We start from the raw sequence: 22901 nt of genomic DNA, 5'->3' as shown, positions 1-22901 counted from the left end.
TAACATTTTTTCAAGACGAACTACAACATTTAAAAAATGACTTGTATGTACTTGATATCTCTAATCAATCCACGGGTCCCAGCACAAAACGAAACTAAAACGCATACCGTTTCGCGCTTCTTATTAGTTGCTCAAAAGTAATTTGACCGTATGAAATGCATAATATAAACCTAGAAACATATACGTGAGCAGTACTTAAGCACTGTAGTATCGGTGCTAAGACATACCTCTCAAATACTGTAAATCAAGTTAAAAATATCTCAAGACCGATTCTGGTCATAATGAAACCATGTTTCGTGTATATTTTCTTTAAAGTACCGAGACCAGCCATATACTGTATGTTTATGTTCCAAAATTAATATCGTTTATGGCCTTCACACGCGTTGCAGTATGCTCCTATTCTTTTTATGCTCAGCTACTAAGATTTCCCTTCAGTGGTAAAATTAGATATGAATATTCAATACTTAAACGGGCACAGTTAAGACATTAAATATACATATACATACTGTATACAGTACAGTTTTCATACGGTAATATGTTTATGTTCCTAAATCAATCTCTTTTATGAGCATGTGAAAGGCATGGTGAATCGATTCTCAAAAATTACTGTACTTTGCATGATTGGAAACAAATGCGTGATTGCGAAATGCTGTGGTGTTACTTTTACAAAGACGGTCAATGAAAAAAAGAATGTTGACCAGGGCAATACTTTGAGTTTACACTTACAGCTTGTCCAAGGTCATTCATTATTAATACTATTAGTAATATGTTCGTTAAAGACTGATGGCCACAGCTCAAACATGAGAGGTTGAGCATTATTAGCTCCACCTTGCGGAAATTCCGGATACTATTATTTTGCTTGTCGTATTATAGGAGAATTTACGGTAACTCGCGGTATTTACCAGTAGACTGCGTACAGCGTACCGCAAAATAATGCGGTATCGCCCGCGCATTTTGAATGGCTGCATCTGTAGGTCCCCTTCCTAAATCTGCTCGGGGACACGAATATATCCTCGTGATTGTGGATTACGCTTCCAGGTATCCGGAGGCGATACCACTATGTAGGGCTGTCAGCACATAACTGAAATTTTGTATTATTTCCAAACATTTTATCCTTTAACTTGTGCTTTTTGAGCTTGTCATCCTAAATACCCCTTGTGCTCATACCTGTGCTTAGAAAAACAATAAATCTGCATTTACTTTTGCAAGTCTTTTGAGTACCTTGTCAAAACTACTGGACTATCAGCGAAAGTAAGACAGATTTTAGATGTGATGCTGATTAGGACTTTAATAAAAGAGAAAATAGGCTAAATTTGTTAATGAAAATGTTTATTTCACTTTTACACAATAACAAGCCATTAAATAAATTAATCAAGAAATTAACATTGCTACTGAACAATAAAATATAAATGTTTTTACTTGTAGGAAATGAAACACAAATTTCTTTACTATTGTGGATGCCATAATCTTTCAGCCATTACTTAATTACAAAACTTGTAAGTGGTAAACACTGAGTACAGTCATGCCAATATTAGTACTTTTTGCAGCATAAAGTCTGAAACCCAAACATTTTCCTTAATGTACAAGGTAATCTGGAGTTGTGTTGATGAATATATAAGGGTCTGTTGGGCAGTTCTGTTTGGTATAATACAGGTTTGTATTTGGTATAAAGAGTGTCTGGACAAGAAATTGCAGTTCTTACGGACATTTCTGTACAAATACCTAGAGAGCATCCACAGCTACTAAAGGCACATTGGGTCAACTGAACAGCAGATGTGTCCGTTCTGAAAAGAAAAGAGAAGTAAGGTAATCATTAATTATGCAGTAAATAATAAAGGCCCAGTATCTTTCTACACAATGAATATTGATTATGGCAGTATAGGTTAAAATGTTTTTGGTTACTGTATCATACAAGTGTACTTGAGAGGAAACCAGTAACATAACTGTGATACCATTACAGTGTAATAAACTACTGTATAAGAAACATTACAGACGATTAAATGTAGCATGTTGTTACCTAAGATACTGGTCACGCATGTACATATTGTTTTCATACAGATAAATCTTAATTTTAAGATATAATACTTAAAAATAGTCATGTAAAAATATAAATTTCATCCACATAAAACTACACTTATTTCCACACACTTTGCAAATGAACAAATCTGCAAATACTATTCATACTACATAAAAGATATAAAAAATTATAAAAAGGTTTATTTTACTGATAAGAATTTTTCATCTCCTTTTGAGATTTAACACAACGTCCAAGCTTATCTGTTCATTGAGTTGGAATATTAAAGGATATCATATTTCTGCAGTTTGTTATGTCTTACAATCCTTCTTTTTCTTTTTGACCTTGCCAGATTAATACCATTCTTATATACCATATGTCATGGCAAAGGCTTACGAGCCTCTCTTCAGAATCTTAGTTTTACAGTATTACTCAAGGTTGTTCTTTTTTTGTCTTTTTAGTAAATATATTGTGAAGCATTGTAAAGCAACCTGCAAAACTGAGTAAATGTATTAGATACAATCTGTATCTTTATCTGAATATTCAATTGAACAGTCCAATAGGAAGCAAATACATTTCATAAGCCTCATTCATCCAAAATGCTATTTCCATTTTAAAAGGTTAATATTCCATACACTTTATCTTAAAATTCAATATGCTTTTTACTATTGTCAGAATTTACCCTTTCAAAGTAGTTGCACAGAATAGTCAGAGTTATAGTTCTTGACAGAGCCTTGTCAGGCTTTTAGTTGTCTGTCAACACAAGGGTTCAACTGCTTAATTAAACGAGTTTCAAGGTTAATTTGCTAAGTAAAGTGAATGTCATGGTATAATGTAACAGGGAACTTAAAAAAGCTGGGGTTCTTTAGCGTGAAGAGAAGGTAACCTTCCAGGTCAAAACAATACAGTATATTAATTTGAGTGTCTTTATTTATTAGGGACACAAACTTCAGTTTTTAGATTAAGCCATAGCATCTTTTCTACTCAAAAAGAGTTTCTAAGACAATTGATTTGCCTCAATATTCACTGAGCAGGCAAAAACCGAAACTGAACTCTTTGAGAATTTGTTTTCTAACAACAAAACATGACAGTTACATTCACAGAGGACAGTGATAAGTTTAGGCAAAACCTATCCTAAAAATACTTACATTTGTCCCTTATATAACTATGCTGTGATATTCAATTTAAAATGGAGATGAATCCATTCATATACAGACTACCTGGAATCTGCTAATTCACAGAAAATCCTTAAATAATTATCAATTCAATATACAGTATATGATGTATATAAAAAGTATATGTATAAAAAGTATTCAGACACTTGCGCAATCTTCACATTTTGTGGCTTTAAAGCCTGTTGTCAAGACCCTTTGAAACAGCAATTAATATGTTATACTCATGTTTCACAAATTCAAAGAAAAACGTAAATACTGTACATAATATGAACAAAAAACAGAAAAATAAGATCTCCATGCCTTTCCTGTGGCAAACCTAAATTAATTTAGATGCACAAAATCACCTTAAAGGGCCACATGATTAGTTGTGTGGCTTCTATTTTTGCACAGTAACACATAACAGTTGATTTCATAATAAATACCCCTGGTCTTTGTAAGGTTCCTAAGTCAGGTAGTGAATTTCAGGCAAAGATTCAACCATAAAAAAAAGGAGTTTTCAACATTATGCATATAAAGTCGTATAAATCATACTCTTAGAAGAATTCAGTTTATTTATTCAGGTTTTAAATAAATATTAAGCTTAAAAATGTGTGTGCATCATTTTGTAGTTTCACAAAATGGGACACCATAGGAAGAGTCTGAATACGTATGCAAGGCACAGTACATGCAAGAGATGTCAACCTTCAGTATTTTAATGTCATCTGCTGGATATCATGAAGCAACGGGATTTATTGGATTCTGGTTAATTCAGTTTGGTACTTTCATTTCTGAAATCACAACCACACAATTTGTACAAATTACCTAAAATAGGTAAGATCCATTTTAGTAAGAGTGGCTCAACATTTTCATTACATGACCTTCAATAAATACATGAAGATATTTTTATGTCTGAGTGTGTTCACTTCAGAGTACAAAATGCATTTAAAACAAGATTTTGAATATCTTTTATCTGTTACCCTTAAACACAAAAACATGTCAAATACAAAAACCTAAAATTTGCTCAAATTGGACATGTAGATATGCAAGTCACTATAAATTTCATAAAATGAACTACAAAAAAGTTAAAAAAAACTGCAAACTACAACTTTGTAACCAATTAATTTTAAGTTTACATACTGGCTAGGTCCCTGCACAACAAGAACCTCCAGTACTGGACAAAATCTATAGGATTGAGCTCTGTTATTCCCCTGGTATACAGTTACACACAAACAATGACCTATTTTCTAAATGTATTGAATGCCCATTCTTCCCATAAAGTGGTAGTTAACATGTTGGCAAATTAATTGGACATTATAAATGTAACACACAAATGGAGGGTAGCACCCTTTCACATACAGCTAGACATACATGCATGTAATTAACACTGCTTTCACAAAGTGGTCATTGTTTTCCATCCCTGCTTCCTCCCTATGATCCCCCTGACACCATCTCCTTGTCTCATTCTAGCTAGTGCTGGGGTGGAAGGAAACCCTTATAGCTCCATCATTACAGCCACCATGAGCCCTGAGGTTTCGATAGTCAAGCAATAGGATGTATCGTTCCATATTCGGTTCTCTTGTCCTGATGAGTGTCATGGTTTTAGTTGATTTTTGTAAAAGCAATGTCTTTCCATTTCTCCAAATATATTACTTCTATACCAATTATTTTATTCTTTAGAATTCTAAAGAATTCTTTTTGGCTATCAAAAGTATTCATTCCACCTTGGACTTTTTCACATTTTGCTGTTACAATATAGAGTCACAATGTATTTATTAAGGATTGTTTTGCCCTTTATCAACACAAATCACTCTATAATATCAAATTGTAAACATTGTAAACAAAATTCTACAGATCCTTCTAAAATAATTCTAAAGATAAAACAGAAAATAATTGATAGTATAAGTACTCAACCCCTTCTATTTTGACACACCTAAATAGGCTCTGGTTTAACCAAATGTCTGTAGAAGCTACATAATGTGTTGAATGGAGTTTACCTGAGTGCAATTAGGGTGTTTCACATGGGTTCTGGACAAATATACCTATATTTGGGGAGGTCCCACACTTGATCAGTACAGTTTCCAATAAAACCTATATCATATAGACAAAGGAACTTACAAAGTAAATCTGGGTTAGGGTTACTGAAAAGCTCCAATTAGAGGCAGAGTATAAGAACCTTACATTACATATCCCCCAAAGCACAGTAAAGTCCAATATAAAGAAATATGACAATTTGATAAAATATTGTAAAATTTTATAAAGAAATAGAAAATATGGCACAACTGTAGAACACTGAAAAACAGGATGTCCTCAAAAATCAACTTTTTGGGGGTGAGAAGAGCACTAGTTAGAGAGGCCACCAAGATATAAATAGCTGGTAGTGGTAGCTGAAAATAAAAAAAAGGTACAGAACAGTATTCCACCTTCTATATATAAAAAAAAAATCTGCATTGAATTCTTTAACTCTGACACTTGCTGTGGTTTTTTTTGGAAAGTTTTAACATGCTCTAATTATGACACCAAGGCAAAAGTTAGCTTTAAGCTCAAAATTTGCTCAATTTTCATTTTTTGAAAACATCAGTTACATCTTTTTGTTAAGATTTGTGAACATTTTTTCACAGCTTATTCTTTATCATTTTTAATGCCTATTTATTTTTCAGATGTCAATAACTTTGTTAAAAAAGTCTTAAAACTGCTGGAACTTGAAAGAGTATGATTTTTGAAAAAAAAAATTATGACCTAATTGCATTTTAGAAACCTTACCTTCCTGTATATATGCGATTACAAATCAGAATGCATACCAGATAATGTGGTACATTGCGCTGCACACACATGCACCACAGTGTACTGCGCATTTTAAAAAAATATTCTGTTGTGGGACTGCACTACTTAGTAAAACCACCAGGTGGAGCAGTGAATGCTTAACATGGAAGAATTTGGGCTGTCACCAGAAAACGCCAGGTTTCGAATCCCAGTCCATGCTGATGGACAGTATTTTCTCCAATGATAGAATTTAAGTTGTATACTGTTTAGACTTTTATTAATTTTAAACTGTGCATTACAGTATGTACATATTAAATTGATTTAAAAAGAAAATAGTTTTTTTTACAAAAACAAAATTACTCAGATATATAAAAATAATAAGTTTATTATCTAGCTTGTTGTGAAAGTGTTGTGCCTCTTTCAGGTTTATATCTGTATTGAGGTAATCTATATTTAGTCTTAATGCAAATTTCAGCAACAAGTGATAAGGAAACAAATTTCAATTTTGATTACAAAAAATATATTTCACACATATCTACTGTAGTGGTTTTAAAGCCATATAGTATCATACATAATATGTACCTAATGTACGTACAGCAGATGGTAGTGGAAGCTAAATATAAAAAAAGGACATAACAATATTCCCCGTCTTCATAAACATTTTATGAATCAAAGACTGTAACTCAGTAACTTACGGTGGTTATTTTGGAAAAGGTTTTAGATGCTTGTTCTAACTAAAATTTAAATACTTCATAAAAGCCATGTTGTTTTATCCTTTATATACATTATAAAATCATAGATTTTTAATATCTTTAATGTAATAATAATATAATGTTGCTTTATTAGCCCTATACAATTTCTTGCATTAGGAATTCGTCTTTTTTCACATACCCCAGCTTGCTCTCCATGAGACATAGACAGCGCAATTTGAACCAGCAACCTTCCAGTCACAGGCACAGATCCTTAGCCACAGAGCCACCGCTCCACCCCTTTATAATACCACTTTGAGGTGTAATAGAAAATGAAACTGATTGTCAATAAAATAACTGCTAAGACAGCTAGAGAGAAACAAATCAAAGGCTATTTTCAAACACTGTGACTGTCTAAGTGGAGTTTATATTGTTCCTGTTCTCTCTCCCACTTCCTAGCTCCTCGTTATGAGTGTGCATTTGTGCTGTGCCACATACCAGGGTATTCCACTGTCTTTTTAAGACCAGCTTGCAGTCTGCTGTCAGTTTAAGACCATTGTCACATTGTACTTAGACATCTTATGAATTTTAATTAAAAAATAATCTTCTCAGTTTAATAATTGATACTTCCCCAGTACAAATGGTGATACAAAACAGTATGAAACACTTCCTTGAGCTGGGCAGCCATTAATTGATTGCAGTGCATCGTTTGATTTTTGGCTGTTGTCACACACATTAAAGAATTCTGTGAAATATTATCCACTGATATGCATATTGGACATCCACTATAGTATTAGCATATGTCTTGTGCATTGCTTTCATTAATTATACCACTATTTAGTAAGTGATCATTACAATTATATCAAATATTTGTGTGATTTGAGAGGTTGACTATACGTCAACCTGCATATTGCAATATTAACTATTTAAATATATTGTTCTAAATACAGTGTAACTAACAGCATGTGACAAAGACATTGAAATCACATATCAAAACTTTTATTTTAATCTGCCCTCTTTTTAACTATTTGTTTTTAAATATGATATGTTTTTCAAGGAAGTATGTCGATATATTCTGTTCTGTTTTCTAATTACTTTTTATACTGTACACGATTACAAATAATGATGTCTACTGTTTGCAATTAAAAGGGATATTAGTAGTATACAGTATTGTGACATGGTATCTTATTTGGAGGTAGTAGCAATGTGGTAAAAACATCCCGTCTCAACAGTGTAATCATTATATTTAATGAAATTAATAATAATAATGATAATAATAATAATAATTGCTTACACTTATATAGCGCTTTTTCTGGACACTCCACTCAAAGCGCTTTACAGGTAATGGGGACTCCCCTCCACCACCACCAATGTGCAGCATCCACCTGGATGATGCGACGGCAGCCATAGTGCGCCAGAACGCTCACCACACATCAGCTATCAGTGGGGAGGAGAGCAGAGTAATGAAGCCAATTCACAGAGGGGGATTGTTAGGAGGCCATGATTGATAACAGCCGATGGGGAAATTTGGCCAGGATGCCGGGGTTACACCCCTACTCTTTTCGAGAAACACCCTGGGATTTTTAATGACCACAGAGAGTCAGGACCTGGGTTTTACGTCTCATCCGAAGGACGGCGCCTGTTTACAGTATAGTGTCCCCGTCACTACACTGGGGCATTAGGACCCACATGAGCCGCAGGGTGAGCGCCCCCTGCTGGCCCCCCTAACGCCTCTTCCAGCAGCAACCTTAATTTTTCCCAGGAGGTCTCCCATCCAGGTACTGACCAGGCTCACACCTGCTTAGCTTCAGTGGGTTGCCAGTTGTGAGTTGCAATTGTTGGTGAATAAGTACAGTATATACAGAATGAGTAGTGCAGGAAAGCACTAATGGATTAATGAACACTTAATGCTATAGCGATTTGTCCAGCACACGCAGTTGCAGTACTTTAAGGATTCAGGTGCCATTTGGCAGTTTTAAAGAGTAATGCAGTCCTACATCAGATTTTTTGAAAAATAAAGAAACAAGACACACAGTTGACTCACAGGCATGTTCTAAATGGCTATTTGTGCAATTGGTGGCGCTGTGTGCCATTTTTCCTAAGCACATTTTGCTATTTACTGATGCAGTAATGGCTTTACAAAATCTTAACGAGACAAAATAATACAATAATAAAGATATATGAAAAATCATACTACTTCAATTAAAAAAATTACATTTATTTTTGTTTGGCTTTCCTTTGAAAGATATATTACAAAAATACGGTATATCATTGAATATTAATTGGCAATCAACAATCACAGCATGATGCAGTTTAATGTCTTCAACCTAGTGCACACTGAAAGTGTCCTTTTTATGAATAATTGCATTTTTTAATGAATAATTGTTTTTATAAAACCAGTCTGCTTAAAAAATAAATTTATAGAAAAAAAAAATTAAAAAAAAAGAAAAAAACAAACTGGGCATTTTAATCATTACTTGCCATATAGAAAGGTAATTTTTTAAATAGTTGCTAATTACTATTTCTACTTAACAAATAAAAATCTAGTGGTATGTTATCTCTTTATGTCCCTCTGTATGATTTACCCTCAGGCATGCACAGGTTAAAGATATGGATTTTTTCCTTACCTTGCACTGACAGAGTGTGCACTCTGTGCCATGTTTAATCCATGAAGACCCAGTGAAGCGGACAATATTGTGCTCATCGGTGCAAGTCTTGGTGATGTCATTTCGTATGGTGTCTGCCTGGCAGGGGTCAGTGACACACCGTGGGCAGCACTCTCCTTCAGGAATCACAGTAAATTCGCATTCGATAACAGGGCAGGAAAGTGGCCAGCAGTCCACTTCTCCTTGCTGTGACAGAAACAGCATATTTCATCATAAAAAAGAGAAAATAAGGTGAATGTCAAATATCTGTTTTTTGTTCTGACCAGATGATGTAATGCATTTCTAGGTTAATTGACAGAATTGCACTCGGTGCTTCTGTTTCATCTTACTAATCTTTCCAAAAATTAACACCTTAAATCTTAAATCACCTTAAATTTGATTTTATAGAGTCCATCAATAAAGCTATAGATGGTAATTTCATCTTTAAAAAACTTGATAATCTTCTGAATTAGTAAAGCATGACCTTAAATTTGTTAATATTTTTTATTCTTGTATTGTCTCCTGGAGAAGACACACAGCTGCCAAACACAAATCGTAAAAATTAAATATAATTTAAAAGTATGATTGTGCTTGCTAAGAAATTTGTGAATTATGGAATATATTTGAGAAAAAATATATTTTCAGTTAGACTGAAGTAAGATGTACTTGGGTTGTATTATGGCATGACTGGTATCTGTACAATACTGACTGTGGAACAACAGTAAAGACAACATTTCGATCTTCCACAGGACAAAAAAATGAAACTGTCTACTACAGTAATTGTTTCTGAAGAGATTTGTTTTCAGACAAAACTAGGAAACATCTTGAAGCAGCCATCTTTTAGCATTGGGCCTAATCCTCATTGAGAATTGATAGCGAGGTACTATATCTAGTTATACTAACTGTAACTGTTAAGTGTTGTTTTATATAATAATCATTATATCTTACATAATAAGAAATAATAACAAAACTTCAGACCTTGCATCAAGGTTTTGGGTACTATTGGATTAATAAGGAAATGATATAGTGGCTGTAGGATACAGTTACCAACACTGTCTCAACATTGGTAGACTCACAGGGTTCCAGTCAATCATCTTTACATATTAATTGTAGTGATACATTTAAATGTGTAATTTATTATACATTTGTGTAGTTGTGTGTACTTTTTATCAAATTTCTAAGCTTGGTATGTCTGGCACCACTGAATTAAAAAGCGAGATTCTGATTTACTGTATCCACACTGTATACCTTAAATAACATGGTTTATTAGAATTGTTTTTACCAGACATGCATATTATGTGAGATCTGTCCTTTCATTCAAAAACTCTCAGACATTTCCCTGCCTCTAAAGCTGCACACTTAGAAGCCAGTGAATAAATGTGCTAAGACAAAAAGAGTTTGTAGCGCTGATCCAACTCTAGAGTGTTATGCCACTGTAAAAGGTTCATAACAAATGAGCCCTGTGACAGATACACACTAATGAAAACAACTAGTATGATTATAATTAATACTAAGAGGAAATCTAGAATACAGAATAAGAAAAAAAACATTCCCCTGGCTGTGAAAGCCTACCGTATATCTGACAAAAAACAAATAGATAACCATGACTGAATGCAAATATTAGTATTTTATCTTATTTGTTTTGCAAATTCTAAAAAATAACATTATGGTAGCTATCATCACTATATTGTACACCCTATTCTAACTTACTTAAGTTTTTGATTGCATGTTGATTAATTTTTAATCATTTATTTTTAATTTTAATTTTTTTTGCATATAGTAAAATGTTAGTGTGATTACACAATAGCTTGGAACAGTCCAAATCCAATTTCATACCTCAAGGTATCTTTTTTATTTATTTCACACTTTTTTAATACATCTATAGAAAGTAATAATAATTTTAGGATAAGTTAAGCTCCCGACAAATGTACAGATACATTCATTCATTGTACACTATACTGAGTCCTTTTCAAACATAACCCTTACTACAGTAGGTCAAGATTTCTCTCCAACAAGAAATACAACAAGTGCTTCTAAGAGAATTACAAAGATGTGAATATAATACATTTAAATTTTATTAACCTTCTCACAGTGTCATGTATAAACATTTCAGGATATTTTTGTTGAATTCTTGCACTAAAGCATACTCAAGGACGATTCTGTTTAATTGTTGGCATTTGTTTTTCTGAGCTCCTTATTTCTGTGAGTAGATTGTTCAGGTTTTGACTGTTTCTTGCCTCCAACTGCACCATCTCATTCCTTCATAATAGTCTAGTTGTATAATTTAGGGTCTAAAATGCTGAATGCCTTTACTCATTGTTTAATTTGTATATTACCATATACAACGGTGATGTACATATCACCATTAAACAATGGCTATATACTGTATATACTGTAAGTTCCAGAGTTTATGTGATAAGGTAATGTAGGCATCAGAGTGATTAACCATGGCATGTGCATCATCAATGTACAGTAATGTATCAGACGTTTAAGCACACACTGTAGATAACCTGCTAACAAGGTATCTTAAAAACAACAACTTTGAATTAGTTATTTCAAACAGTTTAATAATATGCTATTAGGTCTGCTTAATTTGTGAATCATTTTCACCCTAATGGACCTGTTTCTAGGCTTTCACTATCTGACTGTATGACTGACAAACTAACTGTATGATCTCCCACTAGTCTCTGCTGTATATGTACTGTAACAGAGCTTAGTGCAATGAACATTTTAAAAAAGTTACATCACCCTCTTGAAACCTAGGCAGTGTATAATTTTGCTGCAACCGTTAATGGTTCTGTGTGGCTCTGAGCCCATGAGTGACAATGATCGAATTCCATGTCTAGCCCCTGGTTAACCACATTAAAAAATACATTTTGTTTTAAAACAAGGTTACAGCACAGATTACAACAAGTTTCAACACAGATTAAGATCAGAAATTGTTTGGGTAGTTTTACTTGAAAAAACAGTATGTTTGACTGTATTTTGGTCATTTGTTTAATAAACAGGTTTGTAAATTCACAATTAAAAAGTCTAATCTACACTTGAAGTATTTTTAAAGCTTCTTCTATAGAAATTCAAGATGTGTTTTTCAAAGAATACGACAGCTGTCTCCTGCTCCTCATATAAGCTTCACCCATTGTAGTCAATGTTGCTCTACAGCAGAGTTGCAAATCACAAGGCTCCACATTCTCTTCTGTTTCTTATGCTTTAAGTCTATTTTAAGTTCATTTTTAAATGGTAAACACATGTTACATTTTTCATGTTATGAGCAGTTGACAGTGCTTACTGGTCCTGGTGGGTGGATGGTCTCAAATTGAGAATTGCTGGGGCTGAGCTTCAGTAAGCACAGCACAAAATAAGCATAGCCATTAGCATAACACATTTCCTGTTTACATTTAGCCACAACACAAATTAACAGCGCTTCACAACATATTATCTATATTGTAGCAATTCCTACTTAATTTAAAAGGATATAAGAAACGTAATCTTGCCCAGCAAGTAATTTTTGTCTAAAGATTATTTCACATCTTTCAGAAATGCTAGTTCTTACCCTTTCTCTAAGGAGCCAAGTAAAATACCATTAGCCTTTAAATCTTTCTTTCACATACTGTACAGCACCAGCATACCTCTGAGAGCCTGACATGGACATTTGTATTTATTCTATTGAGAACATGTGCAAGAAATCTTTCTTCTTTTTCTGTATAACATAGACAATGCAATACATATCCAAGTCCTTGAGCCTTTTTTATTTTATTAAAAAAATTGATCCTGAGTGAATTTAATTAAATCACAGAAAAACTGGTGCCGAACAAACAGACTTCTGGGGATAATCCCCTTTTTAGCCTTTTAAATTCTTTGATTCTGTTTGGGGATATGAAAGGGTAGAACTACTGTAATTCAATGCTATTTCTAAGCTATATCTTGTTATCTTGTTTGAAAAAAACAGGTTAAATGTCAGGGGATAAGTAGAAAAGCTGTTTGATACCGATTATTTAAATGTAACAGACAAAAAAAGCTTTGTAGATGGGCAATAAATTATTGCTTTGTATGATATAAAACAGTCATCAGAAATTGTGCCAGGAATATTTGAAAGGTAACTTGGATTTAGTTTATGCTATGTTCTGTGTGTTGCAAATCCTCATAACTTGCTGATTAAGCAGCAGGGATGCTGAAATCTTAAAACAGTGTTATTAATATAAAGAGAAAACTGTATCATTTGTTCACATGTTTTCAAATGGAACTCCAGTAATTTTTTTTTCTGATCTGGGTACACTACAATACTGCTGTGTTGAAACAAAGGTACTTTTATCCCCTTGAAACACACTCATCTACAGTCAGCTCCATTATGCCACTGACTTGCAAGTCCTTTGTCTTACCAAGCATTGGCACTGCTGACAGTTTTGCACCCAAGTATCTCCACTGCCATAGGCCAGGACTCCATTCTGATGGAGACACTGGCTGCTCAGACGAGGATCACATTCAGGGCAACAGAAGAGGTCAACGGTTGGATTCTCGCAGTCGCACACCATCCGCCGGCACATGACTAAACCACTCTAGAAAGAAACAAAAGCCCAGTGGTTTAACCTACCATACAGCACTGAAGAACAACCCATAAAACCATAAATATGCACATAAATAAAGCTTTCAGTAGCCAAATGCCAAATTCTCTAAATATTTAATTCTGAAATATACGTTTCTTGACTACAAATTGTAAGTAAACAAATCTGGATCGTCTCTCTTGCCTCAATAAACCACTGAAACGATATTTATATCACAGCAGGCACCGGCCCATAAATCACTCTGGCATGTCCATTTATTTTGTTGTACTGCATTCTCACTTATGAGTGTTGTAGAAGTACTGCTCTTGTTTTATGTCTCAAAGTCTCAAACAGATTGACTTTTTGGAACCCGATTCATGGTTGCACCAATAGACTTTACTGAGCTGTAATAGCATTGTCAACCTTCAGTGTTCACTCTGATGTTTGAAGACCATCAAAATTGTATAAATAATTTATATTTGCTCTTTCTGAATAATTTTAATGTTAGAAGTATTCCCCCTGGTATATTTTAACAATAAATACAGCATATTATAAGTCGTAAAAAATATTTTTATATCTTCTTTTTATATTTATTATTATTTTAAAAGTAATGAAGATATTAGTTTTGTATGTTTCTTTGTCTGTGTTATGTTTTATTTAAAGACTTTTGCACTGAAGTGCTTGCCATTGTCCTATTTTTTTTCTGGTACCTGTAGTCTTTTGATACCTTTAGTGAAGAAGGGGGTGTGTCAGTTTATAAACAGTCATAAGGGAAAGTTGTAATATAATGTCTAGGGAATTCTAGAAAAGTACCAAAAATACAGTGCCCAAAGTCCTCTTACTGAGTATTTGTTCTAGTATTACATGCTAGTCCATCAATACAGTTTGCATAACAATATTAATGTTCTTTAATGAAGGCTGATGCTTATATCCAAACTGACTTACAGTTGTAGCAATTTATAGAGCTTTGTATTTTATTGAAGCAATCTGAGTAAAGTACCTTGCTCAAGGGTACAGTAGTAATGCTCCATACAGGTTTTGAGTGCATAGCCAAACAGATATGAATTCACAGTCAGGCACCTACACTACTTCTCCAGTTGCCCCCTTAAGTACTTCTTGTGATTTCCTTTCCCTAAGTGCTATCTGTATATACAGTAAATACTGTACAGATAGTTTACTGTATACTGCATATGAAGCACCACAGAAAAAAAAACATTACCAATGTAAAAATCTCCATAAGTCCCAAGCTATTATATCTGCTCAAGCAGCATTGAAATGCAAAGATTTACTTTTTAAAATAAGTGTAAGATTTTGTGAAAGAAGTTCTGCATCTCAAGCCATTTGGAAAGCTTATTTTTTATTCAAAAGAAGAAGCACACAACCACAATTTTTCTGTTGTTACTCACCTGGCATGAACAAACAGAACACCGGTCATTTTCTAAGACCCAGATCTGGCCATTATGTTTGACTTTGTTTTCATGGATGCAGTCCCCTGTACAGTTTTTCCCATGAGGACACCTGCAGTCATAGCCTCCTTCTAAGTTAAAGCAAACTGTGTCATTGGCACACGTGTTTCTCCCTGTTCCACATTCATCAATGTCTGTAGAAAAAAAAGTGTTCAAAATGAAAAATACATATTTTTAACTACAAACAAAATGCCAGTTTCCTAAAACAGTACAGTCCAGAGCAAACTGCCCTACATTTTAAAATTATGAGGTTAGAAAATAATGTCTTCCTTTCTCCCGTGTCCCCGGTAGATTACGAAGAACTTGTTGTTCAATATTATATTTTAAATCTCTTTTTTGGGGATGGATTTTAATTTTTATAATATGTGGCAAATTAAATATAACATGTCTAAACATTCAAGCTACCACTAGCCACATCTGTTCCTCAAAGCACTTGGAGTGTGTCACAAATATACATTATATCAAAAATAAATACATCCATTTGTTATTATTGCTCTTTCAAAATGCAACAGGAAAATGTTCATCCATCTGCTAGACATGTGCATTGCTTTTGAAGCATTTAACATCTAGCAACTATTTTCTTCAAACCAGGAATATGCCTTTTTACTGTTGCTTGATCTCACACCCATGACAAGGGTGAAGCAAAGTAGATCAACTAATTTAATAGTGGAGATAGCAGCGGGACTGAAATTGACATTCTGTGCAGCGGGAGATTGAAGGCTTGCCTGATTCTGAAACTTGACAGCCTTTTTCAGTGTCTTGCTGTCTAATCCCCCTTCAAATTTTTTTGAACATCTATAAACGTGTGTAACAATGAGTAAAATATATATGAATGCATCACATTTGCATAAGTAAGCTCTTGGTCAAATACCAGTGGGAATACTGGTGTCTGTCAACATTGCATAGTCAAGCTGCAAATAAATGGTGGATTATGAATTTCACCATAAGGCATTTTCTCTTGATGTATGAATAATTGAAACACCCAGACACAATTGTGTACTTTATGGAAGTGTTTGCATGATAGCTATCACACTTACAATCCGACTGAAGACTTTATGAGAATATAACTTTATACTATTACCCTGTTTACAATCTTTATTACTGACTTTTATACATTTATAAATAATATAATCGTTCTAGAGTTTAGCAGGAACCTATTTAGAAAAATAATTAAAAACAGGATAACTACACTTATTTATCAGTTAAGGAACATGACAGAAATACACAATACAAAATGACACGTCCAAAACCTTTGCACCCCTCTACTCCTCGTGCCTCCTGCAGTGGTTTTCCTCAGCACTTCTAGGTTGAATGCAGCTAACAATATTGATTACTCTGAGATCCAGCTGGAGCAATGGTTGTTTATAAAAAAAGGCAGCAAACCAACCTTCACATGACTCCCCATTGGCCAAAAACATCCCATTATCATGGTATCCATCCCTGCACTCACAGTGGTACCACCCAGGAAGATTGATGCAATTAGCTCGGCTGTCACACTCCACAAAGCCATCTGCACATTCATCAATGTCTTTTATCAGCCAAAAGAAGTTAAAAAATGAGAACAAAATTAAAAGCTGCCCAGTAGATCTTTTAGTAAAACAAATCAGCAGTATCACAAAAAAGGTACCTTAAAGAACTGCAAAGGAAATAACAATTGTTAAACAGATACTGAAAATTTGGAAAAGAGAAACTGTCCCAGATATTTACATGTTAGTGAAGGAACTAACCTTCCCCCGTCTATTTGGAAAGTAAATGTTGGAGCATTTTCTGCAATGACACAATTTCTTCTATAGTAACTCAACATCAATAAAGTGCAAAGGAAAAATGAAGATTACATCCCACAGAGGAGTTATAAATACATTGAACATCATAATTACAAAAAATTGTTAAATGATTAACCTAATTACATCATCTTTATGTGTTAGTTTTATCTTTAAGTAACAATTACATCTTCATAAGCAAAGAAGGCCTAAAGGCGTCTAAACAAACAACACCGAGAAAATGAACAAACAGGTCTAAACATTTAGCTGGTAGACACATTACTGTCTCAATTTATTCATGTGAGAAATCACATGTAATTATTTAATGTTGTTTGATATCTGGGACCCCTCAGATATCTACTGTGATGTATAAAAGTTGGAAATAAAAATATGTTTAGGGCTTCAAATTAAAGTAACACTCTAAAATGATGAAACTGCCTGGACCTATTTTCCATTATGGCTTCTACATTATTATTAAATCCGTTAGTATTACAGATCTGTATATTATATAAATGCAAATAAGCATTTCATTGCACTTGTGCATATGACAATAAACTCTATTCTAACCTAAACTAATATCTCAGGGAACTATTTGTTGGATAACAATATCTGAATGACATACTTTTAATCACTGTTACCAAAACATTATTAATCCCAAAGTTGTTTGATTATGTATAGAATATAATCTTGAGAAAAACCTCCAGAGAAGCTATAATAACTTAAACAGGAGAACAAAATATGACTATGTTTATAAAATTTTTTATACCTTTTACTTTGATTAAGAAAGTTCATTTTTGGACACCATAAAAACAAATGGATGTACTGTAAACACCAAGAGCAAAATTGTTACCATTCAAGCAGTGACAACAGAGGATTCACTAAATGCATTTTCTTGATGCAAAGGTTCCTTATAAGAAATACAAAAAGTATCATTAAGTTTGTGCAATGCTGTGATATTGCAGGCATCGTCCTGTAAAATTAAAATGGAATGGAATTATTAAAGATTGTGAAATGACACTGTAGCTCTTTGTTACGAAAAACAATTTTTATTTATAACAACTAAAAAATGAATGATAAAAATGTCACTGGAACATTCAAACTTTGTTTTACTCTATTAGTCATGTCATTTTACCATTGGCCTTTTTTATAGAACTTGACAGAGGTGTGCGAGCTACTGTACATACACATCCTTCGTGCAATGGCTTCGAAACGGTGGAAAAAAAGAAAAATGTGAAGTTGACGGCAATTCTATTCTTAGGTTCTGCCTTGAATTCATGCCTCACCAATGAATTGTTTCTGCCAACAGAATATTTCAGACCCGTTTCTATGACATTTTATAATATCAATCCACTCTGCAAATCTTAAAGTTTGTTACTCCTCCCCTAACTGAACAAATCAACTTACTAAACAACAAATTACAATTTATTGCAACATTTTAGAAATAGATGATTTCGGGATGACCCATCACACCGACTACACTGCTGCTTTTTATGCCTAGCATTGACTATACCTTTTCCACATTCTCACCAAGGAATGGGTTTTGTGAACACTGCAAATGTGTTAAATAATATTTTATATGATTTCTCCATCCACGAGACCTGATGAAAGAAGCTTAGCCCATGATTACTGAGAATGAATGAATCGAGTACTTTGGTTTTACAATGATTAAAAGCTTCCAGCACTGAAGGATTCTCCATGATTCTGACAGGCTGCACAATCAAAAACCTCATTATGAAAATGGGCCTGTGTAGTGACTGACCTTCTCCTTCTGCTGCATAATATCTCCTCTGAGCAGAAACCTTATTTTTGAATGGTTGTACAGTAATAGGATTAGGATCAATCATCTAATGAAGCATAATCATTTCATCCATTTGGCCCATAAAAATAAAAAAATCAAATTTCCTGGAGATTAGTGAAAAATGACCTGCAGACTCAGACCCTAATCTATGTTTGCTTCAAGCATCTGCAAAGAAAAAAAAGGACGTTACTACATATTTTCAAATTTTTAATTTATTTCATGATAAGTTCAAACTGTACTTCATCATTTACATGTAAAAGGAATTTTTGAATCTGAGTTATTTAATATTCCTAGGTTCTTACACAACACTTACAAGTAACCTCTTAGGCAGCATAGTGTACCATGTAAATTGCATATACATAAATAAATGCACAGTTGTCACATTTTTTCACAGTTCAAAACTGCAGTGTTCAGAGATACATTAACTAATCACAGTAGCGTGTAAATGGATATTCGGATTCTAAAGCAAAACAGTAAATGTAATTTGTTCAGTAACATCTGTATGTAACTTTACAAGAGAGGTTGCGAGGAAGTACAGAGGAAATATGTGAGAGTACTTCACATACTGTAAGCGTTAATTTTCTTGATTTTATGCAACATAATGCATTCTCTACTCAGCATCATAGTCTTTTTTACTATAAAATGCAAAATCTACATCTTTCCCGACCCCCCTGCAATCTGACACTGATTATATTTTTGAAATATATATTGAAAATAAAAATACTAAAATGCTGCAACACCTGGTTCCTTAGTCAAGGATGGTTCAATTTTCTTGCACGCATTGCCACGACAATGACCTGTTGATTGGCAGAATCTTTTGTGAAAGGCTACCTCTGTCTGTGTGAAAGAATTATGACAGCTCAATAATGGGATAAATGTGCTGTATGAATGTTTTTTGAAGAATTAAAAAAAATATCTGACACGATTCTGTGCCAGCATTTCTGTATGAAGAGAGCCTTAGTACCTAAAAATTAAAATAACATCTAAGAACACAAATTTGAGAAAAAATCACAAAGACAACCAAAAACGTTTATATGAATTCAGTTATTCTGTACTAGCATTTATTAGTTTCTAGTCTTGTAGTTCTTCTAGTTTTTCACTGGAAATTCTATATATCTCCTGGGTTTGAAACTAAAATGTAGCTTAGTCTTCAGTGGAAAGTAATGTTTTTTTTTTTCAGAAAGACATTTCTAGTCAGTTAAACGTTTTAATAAGAAATATTACCTGCATTCTTCTATGCTCCATGGACATAATTGAAAGAGGGTGAACACTTCTTAATGTTACAGTATGAGACAAAGGGTACAAAGGAGTCTGGTTCAATCAGGGCTGAATGCAGAACACATCTGAAACTAATGCCGTTTAAAGTGCTACTAGTGTTGAGTATTACCAGGACAAACATCTCACATTATTTACAATGTTTAAAATAAAGTATACTGCAAACTACAGTATGTTGCATCTTTTGTATACCACATTCTACCTACAATCAAGCCAAAAATAGAGAGAAATTTAAATAACAACCCTTTTTAAACATGGAGGAAGCTAAACAGCAACATGTTCACAACCCAGTTGCTCAGATCTTAGCTCAAATCTAAATACAGTAAATTAGTGTATCTGTTCTATTTTAGCTTCCTTGCACTGGCTTCTTGTAGATTGCAGAAGAAAATTCAAAATATTGTTGCTCACCTTTAAGGGCTTAAATGGTTTGGCTCTTGATTACATCAGTGAACTTTTGTCTCCCTGTATGCCTACATATCCTTTGCACTCTATAGACTTTGGAATGGGCTCTAAATCTCAGGAGATTGTCCTTTCTTTTTTTTTTCTTCTGAGATTGTAGAGTGATCTCACAGCACATATTAACATATTTTCCAAGTTGGTCAGCATTTTAAAATCCTTTTCTAAAACCTTTCCTTTTTATGTAAATATTACTTGTGCTAAATTGTCCATTCATGTGTTTCTAATGGTTTTTTTTTTTGCTTTTGCCTTGTTTAATTGTGAAACACCCTGAGATCATGTGGCATGAACAATTCTTAATAACACTGTATAAAGACATTTTAAAGATGTTTAATATACTGTATTTACTCAACATATTACAGGTTGAAAATCCTTTATCCGAAATTCCAAAATCCGAAAACCTCCAAAATCCGAAACTTTCCAGCTCACGGTGATGTCATCGATGACGTTCCCTCGGTTTCTCGGACCTGATGTAGTTGTAATGTCTGGGGCTGCATTTATCTTCAAGTTTGTAAGCAGTGATCATCGTGTTTTGGTTTGGTTTTTTTTGTACAGTAAGTACAAAACGTTATTTTTACGTGAGATCCGAATTTCACTTCCACGTATGAGTGTAACTTGCCTAGTGTCATTACTTGTACATTACTTTAAAAATAAAATGCTGACTTTTTTCAGTTTTCATTTTATTTACCTGTAATCATATTCAATGCTTTGTTTTTATACCTTACATAAAACGTAATACCTGTATAGTAAAAAATTAAATACAAATGGCGTACGTGTACTGTAAACTTTTAATCAAAACATGACATCGTAGGTGGAGACATGATGGTATTATGTTAAAAAAATTATTAAAAATGTATATAAACTACATTCAGGGTATATGTATAAGCTATATTATGAAATGTAAATGGATATTGTGTTTAAACTTGGGTCCCATCCCCAAGCTGTCCCATTTTATAGATGCAAATATAGAATATATATTATAGAATATAGAATAAAAATATTCAGAAATCTGAACAAATCCAAAATCCGCAACACTTTTGGTCCCAGGAATTTCGGATAAGGGATTCTCAACCTTTATTTATGCTTTGTAAAATTATGTTATATTTTCTATGTGCCTTTTTCTGTAGCAGAAGACAAATTCTTATTTAGAACGCAGTTTTGCAAATGGATAATTGCCCCCTAAGCTCCATTATTCCAATTTAACTCAACCAATATTATATCAATTTTTATTCAGGATGTAATGGAAAATCAGAAATGAAACAAAATCATATTGGACTCGTCAATCACTTTGGTTTCCTGAGGGCTGACAAGTTCAGTCCCCGGGATGACTAAGCCATTACATGCAGAGGATGCACCTGGTCCACTAGACACAAGGGAATGGCTCCAGCTCTTGTACTTTGTTATCTCAACACTGTATACATCACTCAGGTCATAAAGATCCTATAATGTGATGTTTTTCCCACACTAAGATCACAATGTGTATACATAAACCATGACATATCATTTGTCTCATTCCCCTTGCTTTATCTTCATACTGCTTCTCCTTACAGTAATTTAAAGTAAAGTCAATATTGTACATACTGTATAATTCAGCAAACAAAAATCTTGTGATTCTCTGTTTATAAACCTTTACAGTACATGTAGCTTTAACAAAGCAAAAAAATTAGAAAGGACACAATCTGATTTATGCTTGAGTCCTTCACTGATTTGTATGACAAGGAAATATTCCTGTTTGAACTGAGGCTCAAACACAGAGAATTGAAGTTTACAAAAATCAGGCAAGATCTTCAAAAGTCACAGTTGCAGATAGGGAATTCCAAACTTTCGTACAAAGTCTTGCCATTATTCTATGCAGAGGTTTATCTTTTATTCTAATGTAAAGATAGTAAAGTCTTCAAAATACGATGGCACCAAGATGGCTCAGGAAATGAGTGTTCAATTTCAAAATCTGTTATATTTCATTAAACGGTTATATTTAATTGCTTTAAAAATACAAAGGAAATGGACACTAAAATAAAAAAAAAACTTTATTACCTACTGATAATAAGCCTTGTTCATATGCCAGAGGTGAAATCTCACTACTCTGTGTTCGTTTTTAATATTCCAAAGAGCTGGCTTTGAACTTGTGTTTTATACTGAAAATTATATTTTCTCATCTTGTATAATAAATGCATATACTTCCTGTGTTAAACTTCAATGGGAAATTAATGATTGATATAGGTTACCCAGGACAAAGAGAGAAAACAGTAAAATTAATAAGATTGTGTTTGGTTAAAGTTCATAGTAAAATTTTGTACACATGGCCTCCTTCATCCCCCCATCCTATTTGTTGTTATTATTACA

General features: G+C 33.6%; 1 protein-coding gene across 1 annotated transcript in view; it reads right to left on the bottom strand.

Moving 5' to 3' along the window:
* Positions 1-1312: 1312 nt before the first annotated feature.
* Positions 1313-22901, bottom strand: part of LOC148654888 (protein kinase C-binding protein NELL2-like) — a 127089-nt gene continuing 105500 nt past the window's right edge. Inside the window, exons 16-20 of the mRNA XM_088644789.1 lie at positions 16657-16797; positions 15210-15403; positions 13642-13818; positions 9245-9469; positions 1313-1784 (exon numbers count right to left, since the gene is read on the bottom strand). Coding sequence (XP_088500915.1) covers positions 1743-1784; positions 9245-9469; positions 13642-13818; positions 15210-15403; positions 16657-16797 — 779 coding nt within the window. The 3' untranslated portion in view covers positions 1313-1742. The remainder of the gene's footprint in view (positions 1785-9244; positions 9470-13641; positions 13819-15209; positions 15404-16656; positions 16798-22901) is intronic.

The sequence above is a fragment of the Lepisosteus platostomus genome, chromosome 9 (genome assembly GCF_059453375.1).
Source record: "Lepisosteus platostomus isolate fLepPlt1 chromosome 9, fLepPlt1.hap1, whole genome shotgun sequence".
Lineage (NCBI taxonomy): Eukaryota > Metazoa > Chordata > Actinopteri > Semionotiformes > Lepisosteidae > Lepisosteus > Lepisosteus platostomus.
Note: the sequence above shows the minus strand (reverse complement) of the source record. Positions and strands in the feature narration are given on the sequence as shown.